Source organism: Perognathus longimembris, chromosome 8 (genome assembly GCF_023159225.1).
Source record: "Perognathus longimembris pacificus isolate PPM17 chromosome 8, ASM2315922v1, whole genome shotgun sequence".
Classification (NCBI taxonomy): Eukaryota; Metazoa; Chordata; class Mammalia; order Rodentia; family Heteromyidae; genus Perognathus; species Perognathus longimembris.
In genome coordinates, this window is record NC_063168.1 from 74,912,790 (window position 1) to 74,921,382 (window position 8,593).

Genomic DNA, 8,593 nt, shown 5'->3' on the forward strand with positions numbered 1-8,593 from the left:
AGCGCTGTATGTCAAATAGACTTGCAGGCTCTTCTCTCAAAACTTGAAGCTGTAAAATAAGATGGGTATACTTACCTAGGGAATACTGGCCTCTCTGTACACCAATTTTGATCATTAGTATTTGAAATCAATATGGAGGAAACTGAAGGCTGACGAGATGAGAGACGGGGTGGCTAGCGCTTTTATTTCACCTTGCTTAACAATGGATGGGAGGTTCTAGGTTGTGGGGCATGCCGGATGCCTTGCATCATTAAGAGGCAATTAGCTGGCCCTGCCTGTTTCCCAGCACTGGGGTCACGTGTGGCTGTTACGCCACAACCCGGAAAGGCGGTTCTAACTGGCCCCGCCTCCCAGCCTTGGGACCACGTGTGGCCAAGATGGCGCCTGGTGGTGAACCTGAAGGCGGTCCTGTGGGCTGTGATGTAGAATTAGGCTGCCTCTTAGGATTGGTCCCTCGGCCCTCCACCCTTGACGGACAGCTCAGGCGTCCTAGATAGGTGCACGTACACCCCTCCCCTTCCTGCCGATCTTTGACCTGATTGGCTCCTGTGCCTTATTTAATAGAAGGATCTAGCTCAGTAAAGCGAGACGCGTGCTGACATCTCTCCTGGACTCCGTCTGGCTGTCCTCCGGCGAGGGCGGGCTGGGTGCGTGTAGTCCTGCCCGGGTTGGGGCACGCTTCCCCATCTCTCCCGCAGGTCGGGAGAGCGCCAGGGGCTGAGACCCCAACACTAGGTGACTAGGTATAGGCTATTATTTGATCGCTGTTGTACATTGCTGATTCCTATTTTAGAGCCAGTTTGGGGACTTTGCATGTCCTCCGTGGCCCCAATGTGAAGAAACAAATCACATTCTTGCAGCACTGGAGGGTAAAGTTTCAGGTCCACGCAGGGAGTGTTTCTGCATCGGGCAGGGAGTCCGCCCACCTGCATGCAGCGCTCTGTGATGGTGGGGTAAGTCCACTGTGGGTCTGCTCTGAGACCACTAAGGATTGAGAGTCTCCAGATTTGCTCCAGTCACAGGCAACAGAAAAGCAGAAGATGGAATGCGGGAGGTGTCCAGTTTGGTTTGCCTGCCACTTTTTCCCAGAAAGCAAAGCCACTGAGATAAGAAAATCAAATGAAAGAATACACACATAACCACTGGACTCCTGACACAGTGAAGGAAATGTAGACATCTTCATAATCTTATAACAATCATTTACATTTCTTCTTTTTTTTTTTTTGCCAGTCCTGGGGACTGAACTCCGGGCCTGAGCACTGTCCCTGGCTTCTTTTGTTTTGCTCAAGGCTAGCACTCTGCCACTTGAGCCACAGCGCCACTTCCGGCTTTTTCCATATATGTGGTGCTGAAGAATCGAACCCGGGGCTTCGTGTACACGAGGCAAGCACTCTTGCCACTAGGCCACTTGAGCCACAGCGCCACTTCCGGCTTTTTCCATATATGTGGTGCTGAAGAATCGAACCCGGGGCTTCGTGTACACGAGGCAAGCACTCTTGCCACCAGGCCACATCCCCAGCCCCTCATTTAAATTTCTTTAGATTCAAATCAAACCTACAATTTTCGAGTTGCCTGACTTTTGTGCCATGGTAAACATGGCACATGGGACAGAGCTAGAGTTTTGGAATTGACGTTCTGATGGTTCATATGGGACTTGTTCCTTACACCTCACTTTCTGCGAGAAGTTAAGAGAAAGTAACATTGCTGTGTGGAATAATGGAATTTTGTACACATAGGTGTGAATTAGTAATGTTTGTGTTTCTCTCAGTTTTGTCTAATAATCATTTTTCTGGGTTCACAGTATCTATGCGTGTTTTTCTAAGCTGGAGAATCTATGGCTGTAAACCATTTGAAACTGTATATAAATGTTTACAAGAATGTCTGTAGGCTACACGAACACACACATAGTTTATACACACATGCACACAGAGACATGAAAATACCTGCACACAAACGCACTTACATATACACGAACACATACACATAAATGCATGCACGTGCACGTAGACAAACACACACGCACACTTTGGTCCTGACACGTTCTTAGTCTCGCATCTCCTCCTTTGTTTACATCCCCCGCTGCCACTCCCACGGGAAGCACCTTTCCTGCCCTTTACTATCTGGTCCTCTGGCCTAGGACAAAGGCCTGATGTTGGGATGCTTGGCTCCCGGGTCGTTTTGTTCTTCATGGAGCTGTGCTAGCAGTTACCAAAGCCCTGTGCGGATGATCGCCGCTGAATCCACACTCTGGGAGAGAAACGAGCTCACGGAGAGGGAGGGCACCATATTGCTTGTATTGAAATAGAAATAGAATTGAAGTAGAATGTAATAGAATAAATAGAATAGAAATGGAAATAGAAGCTCATTTCTGTACCTGTCATGCTATCGCATGAGCGTCGCTGCGGTGCTGGGAGAGAGGGCCTCGGTGTGAGACCCTGGACCGCGGGCGGGGCGCTCCCGGAGCGTGGAACCTGGAGGAGCTGGAGCCTGGTGGGAAGCGCTCTGGTGGTAGGGGAACTCCGGAAGGGGCGGGTGGGACCCGGCCTATCCGTCTCTCCCGTTGGCCTGTGAGGTGAAGGGAGGTGAGAGGTATTTTCTGCAGCAGCGCAACGCTCACGGTGCAGCCTCCTCTTGCCCACGCGGAGCGGTGGGAGTCGGCGGGAGGGCGGTCACGTCCTTCCGCTTCCGCCACTCTGGGCTGCTTCGCGGAGCTTGCTTAGTCCTTCCCTTTCCCCTTGCTTTCTCCCTTCCCCTCCCCTCTTCTCTGATTTCCTCTCCTCTAGTCTCCCCTCCCTTCTCTTCTCCTCTTTCTCTTGCCTTCCCCTCCCCCTTCCTTCTCTCTCCTTCCCTCCTCTCCCCTCTCCTCCCCTCTCCACCCCTCTCCTCTCCTCCCCTCTCCACCCCTCCCCTCCCCTCCCCTCCCCTCTCTGCTCTTCTCTCTCCTCTCCTCTCTCCTGTGTTCCTCTCTCTTCTCTCCTCCCTCCCTTCCCTTCCCTCTCCTGTGTCCTCCCCTCCCCTTCCTTTTTCTTTTCAATTATCATTTTTAGAGTCCTGGATATCAAGCCCAGCACCTAGTGCCTGCGACACCCAGTTCGTGTGAGGTAAGCACTCAGCCGTTGAGCTACACCTTCCCCCCACGCCCGGCCCTAGCACGGTGGGTGTTGCTATTTTTAAGTTTCAGAAAGCTTCTTGGCATAATCGATTAATAACTTGATGCGTGCTATTTTCTGAGATTTTACACCTCCTCCATCTGCTTTCTGTTTGTCACTTGTTCAGATGCGTTCTATTGATTAGAAGCACTCAGAGCGCTCGTCGGGCCTTCCTGGAGAAGCTATAATTTCCCCATCGCACACTGGCGGAGATCCAGCGGATGGGATCCATTTGTGCGGGGCTACACTGGTGCTTTGGCATTTGCAAAACATTCTCATTTTTACAAAAACCTGGCAGACGGCGTTGCTGCGTCTTCTGCATGAGCTCTTGAGCCGAGCTTCACTGACGTTCTCTCAGGAATGGTTTCTAGGAAGAACGAAGTTTCGTGCTGGGATCTGCGCCTGACGTTGTGCAAACTGTAGCCTTGGGGAAGCGGGTGGAATGCAGAGCACAAGGCAGACCCCAAGGCCCGACCACCACCCAGCAGTGGGCTACTCTGTGTTGACACGCACGCGTGCACGTGTGCAAACGTGAATCCCGGAGGTGGCATCGTGCGGAGGAGGACGGGAAAGACCAGAGTCAGGCTGACGGGGACAGAGAATGGCGAACCGGCTGGATTCTGCACTGTCCCGAGACGGGGCGCCGCAGGGGCGAAGACAATCGCTCGCCGGTAGGAGGGAAAAGATGAAACAGGAGTCCACCCGGGCATTGAGGGACACGAAGGCGTCGCCCCACGGGAGATTCTACACCCCTCTTCCACAGTTTAGACCACTCGGTCTAAACTGACTTCTTAGAAACCTAGTCTTGGCATCACTCAACGAAATAAGCCAAATGCTGGCACGGGGTGAAGATTTTAATTTGTCATTCGGTGGAAGAGTCCCAACCTCAGTAGGCGATCGCTTGTGTTTGGCGTGCAAGCCTTCTGGGTGCACACTCAGACGTTTTCCACAGCAGCCCTCCCCCACCTAGGCGAGTTCTCCCTCTCCCCCGGCACCCCCCCCCTCCTCGTCTTTCCTTTCCCGGGGGTGAGAACAGATGGGGGAGCGGATCCCGGGGGTCTTCGTGCCTCCGTGCGATGGATGTGTCAGACGGTTGGAATGCCACCCCGCTGCTCCAACTTCCCCACCGCGCGTGAGCCCTCGCCGGCATCACACGCGGCGCGCGCGCGTGTTTGGGTGGGAGCCGTGCGGGCGTCTTTCCACGTCTTTCACGCCCATGGAGTCGCCAAGGGTCGATTCGGGATCCGGGGCCGCTAATGTCAGCGGAAGTCAGGGTTTGGGGAGAGAGCGCTGTCCTACGGTAACTTTCTCGCGTGTGGCCACGTGGCTGTGTATGTTCCTGAAACCTTGTGTATCGTATGTATGTCTACGTGACCTAGAGAAGGGATAGGAAAACATGGCCTAAGATATCGCAAGAAATGTACACACCGCCCTAGTATGTCACTGTCCCTTTGTGTCACAACACCTTGCCACAAAACTGGTGTGTGATTAGTAAATAAGTTACATAAAAAAGTGAGTCTACAATCCATTAAGAGGAAAGTGTGAAAAATTGTAATCCTTTAAAGGAAATCCGTACTAACCTCCTAAGATTCCCCACGTGTGATGGGCGTGTTAGATCAGCAGTGTGAGCCATGGGCGTGCAGCCCCCTGGAGCTGCTCCAGGGGCCCTGCCCCAGCACTGTGCCAGCCCGGAGATCCCGCCCCAATTTTAAACATCTGTTGGTGCTGGTGTAAAATGAAGTTGGGATTGTTTTTCTCACATCCTTGCAAGTGCCTTACACTGTCATTGAAGCCGGTGATGGCCGGCACACCCCGTCTTTGGCTTCGCAGCCGCACCTGTGCATACAGTTGGTCTCTCCTTGGAGATCAGTCATGGAAACCCAGAGACATTTCAATCTGGGGTCAGCCCTGAAGCTTTGTTCCAAAAGTGAGCAAAATCTGTCCCCCAGACCTACTGATGCCCAATGCCTCCCTGTGTCTGCTTCTATCCCTAGCCTTCACGGAGCCTTTAAATAGGCCCATGTCCTTACTGTCCTGAATCCCCACCGGCTACCAAAGAAAAGTGTGGTATGTGTCTCATCGCAGATCCCCAGCGTCGATAGGAAACACTGTCGCATTGAGACACGAGCTTTCGTTCACTTCAGTTTTATTGTGCAGAAGGAGGTGCTCGTGGTGGGTGGGCGTTATGTGTTCGTGCGAGGGTCCCTGATGGCGGTGAGGGATGAAGGGGGATGGAGGGTTTGTGAGGCATGCGTGGGCAGGCAAAGGAGGGGGCCAGGGTTCGTGAAGGCGTAGGTGTCCGTGGGGGGTACGGGGGTACTCGCCAGGCATCGCTCGAGGGTTTTCGGGTGGTGGCCGGGGTTGGTGCGGGCAGGGGGCGGGGGTGCCCGCGTCTCGGCAGTTGGGGCCGGTCATGTCTCCAGCGGCGGCCGCTCACTGTCTCCTCTAGCCGCTCACGTCCTTCCTCTGCGTCACAGCCGTCCCGGTCGTGCCGGCCAAAGCGCCGTCGACTTGTCCCTCCAGGCGTGGCCGGCCGAAGACGCCCTGCGCTTCTCCCTCCGTGCCGGGCTGGCCGCAGCGGGGCCAGGATCTGTGGGGGCAGGGGTCGAGGTGGGGCCGGGGTCTGTGCGGGCAGGGTGGAAGGGGGGCCGGCCGAAGAAGGGCTGTGAGGGTCGGTGCGAGCAGGGTTGTTGGTGGCCCGCGTGTCGGTGGGTGGGGATGGAGCCCGAGGTTTCGTCAGCCAGGCCCGCCGTGTGACAGGCCGCTGTGTCCTACCTGCTCCCGTCCTTCCTGTCTCGCACCGCTCTCCCGTCCGTGCTGTCCGGGCTTCCCCCTTCATGGAAGATCAGCCGAACATGCTTCGGGCTGACCTCTCCAGAGGATGGGCGACGGAGGATCGCCATCTCCACTACCCGCTGACGTCCGGCCCGGCCCGCGCCGCTCTCCAGGCCGGCCCGGCCCAAGGGGCAGCGGGCTCCCCCCTCCGTGCCGGGCTGGCCACCGCGGGGCCTGGATCTGTGCGAGTAGGGGCCAGGGTTCAAGGAGGGGCCGGGATGAGCCAGGCAGGCCGCAGCCCTGCCTGGGTGTGTGCGGTCCGGGGTCAGGGGTCGAGGAGGGGCCGGGGCGAGGGCAGGCCCCGGGGGTGGAGGAGGGGCCGGGGTGAGGGCAGGCCCCGGGGGTGGAGGACGGGCCGGGGTGAGGGCAGGCCCCGGGGGTGGAGGAGGGGCCGGGGTGAGGGCAGGCCCCGGGGGTGGAGGAGGGGCCCGGGTGAGGGCAGGCCCCAGGGGTGGAGGAGGGGCCCGGGTGAGGGCAGGCCCCGGGGGTGGAGGAGGGGCCGGGGTGAGGGCAGGCCCCGGGGGTGGAGGAGGGGCCCGGGTGAGGGCAGGCCCCGGGGGTGGAGGAGGGGCCCGGGTGAGGGCAGGCCCCGGGGGTGGAGGAGGGGCCCGGGTGAGGGCAGGCCCCGGGGGTGGAGGAGGGGCCGGGGTGAGGGCAGGCCCCGGGGGTGGAGGAGGGGCCGGGGTGAGGGCAGGCCCCGGGGGTCGCGGTGGGCCAGGTCGAGGGGGACCCGGCGTGGCTTTTGGGGTGGGGTTGGGGGTGCAGGGCGCGCTCCCGTACCTGCTATCCTGTCCCGTGGGCGGCGGCGCCGAGTCGGCGGCGAGGTTCCCCGGGCCCGTCCTCGGCGGCGGCTCGATCTGGACCCGCACCCAGCGGCGGCCGTCCTCTCCGGGTGTGGTGGGAGCGGAGTCGGGGTCCCGGGAGTGGAGTTCGCGCCGTTCTCCCCTCTCTTCCTCGGCCGAAGCCGCGGAGGCGCAGTTCCCCATGCTTTCCTCGATCGGCGGCGGGCCTCCCTGCACGAGGCGCGCGGCTTTCCCGGGCCCCCGGAAGTCGGCCCGAGCGTCGGGAGCGTCGGCGGGGCTTCGCGTGCGGCAGGCCTGGCCTCCGCCCCCCCGGAAGTGGGCCCAGCGTCGGCGGGGCTTCCCGTGCGGCAGGCGGCCCCGCGTCCGCCCCGGAAGTCGGCCCGAGCGTTGGCGGGGCTTCGCGTGCGGCCGCCGGCCTGGCGTCCGCCCCGGAAGTCGGCCCGAGCGTCGGCGGGGCTTCGCGTGAGGCCGCAGGCCTGGCCTCCGCCCCCCCGGAAGTCGGCCCGAGCGTCGGCGGGGCTTCGCGTGCGGCAGGCGGCCCCGCGTCCGCCCCGGAAGGAGGCCCGAGCGTCGGCCGGCCTGGCGTCCGCGGCGTCCGCGGTTTTTTTCAGTCGTCGCGGGCGAAGCGGCGCTGGGCCGTTCGCTGCGGGCGCGGCGGGCCTGGCGGAGGAGGCCGCGGCCTTCTCCAGGCCCGCCACGGAGGCTGCGGCCTTCTCCACCAGCGGAAGCGGCGGCGGCGGCGCTGCCAGGGGTGCCTGGGGGCGGCGGCGGGACCGCGGTTCTGGGAGAGGGGGTGCCGGTCTCCCCTTCCCGCGCAAGAGGCGGCGATGTTCCCCATGCGGCGGCCAGGTTCCCCCGGTGCTCCCTCCCCCTGTGTCACTCCCCGGGTGGGCCTTTCCGGTAGGCGAGCCCTTCTGGGCGGGCCGGTCTGGGGGGCGTGCCCGTCATGGCGGGCCGGTCTGGGGGGCGGGCCTTTCCTGGAGGCGGGCCTGTCATGGCCGGCGGTCTGGGGGGCGGGCCTGTCATGGTGGGCGGGCCTATCATGGCGGGCAGGCCCGGGCCTGTCATGGCGGGCCGGTCTGGGGGGCGGGCCTGTCATGACGGGCGGGCCTGTCATGGTGGGCAGGTCTGGAGGGGCGAGCCTGTCATGGCGGGCCTGTCCTGGCGGGCCGGTCTGGGGGGCGGGCTTTTCCTGGAGGCGGGCCTGTCATGGCGGGCCGGTCTGGGGGGCGGGCCTTTCCTGGACGCGGGCCTGTCATGGCGGGCGGGCCCGGGGTCGGGGCGGACGTACAGGACGTACAGCTTCTGGTTTCCGTGGATTGATTTTCTACCCCGCTACTGTACCAAGGCCTTTAATGAGCTCTCGTAGCTTTGGGGAGGAGTCCGTAGAATCCTTTCAATATAGGGTCAAGTCATCTGCAGATAGGGATGGTTTTCCTTCTTCCCTCCCTAGTTGGATTCCTTTTATGCCTTATTGCTCTTGCTAGGAATTCCAGTCCTGCATTGAAGAGGATTGCGCTTTTCCTTCCAGTGCAGTTCAGAGATGTTTCTTTCTCCCCACAGTTTCGTGGCCCATTGTTACACGAGACTGAGTAACGCTGGCAAAACCAGCAAACCAAGAAAAGCCCCGGTGCTTTTTCTGTCTTTACTTTGTGGCGATGAAAACACACAGGTCGGTAGATCAACCCAAAGGAGAAGAAGACAGGCTCATTCACACCACCTGTGTGCTCCTGCAGTGGTTGTGTCTCAGGGCTTTGGGAACAAGTGACTTGCTCCGTCGGTGTAGAGTTGCACCACACACTCGTC

General features: G+C 60.0%; 1 protein-coding gene across 1 annotated transcript; it reads right to left on the reverse strand.

Moving 5' to 3' along the window:
- Window positions 1–5,225: 5,225 nt before the first annotated feature.
- On the reverse strand, window positions 5,226–7,831 carry LOC125356018 (basic proline-rich protein-like). The gene is made up of 4 exons (XM_048352239.1): window positions 7,668–7,831; window positions 5,925–7,568; window positions 5,470–5,812; window positions 5,226–5,354 (listed from the first exon to the last, which is right to left on the reverse strand). The coding sequence occupies exons 1-4, from the start codon at window positions 7,829–7,831 to the stop codon at window positions 5,226–5,228; spliced, it is 2,280 nt and encodes a 759-aa protein (XP_048208196.1).
- Between the last annotated feature and the right edge of the window lie 762 nt (window positions 7,832–8,593).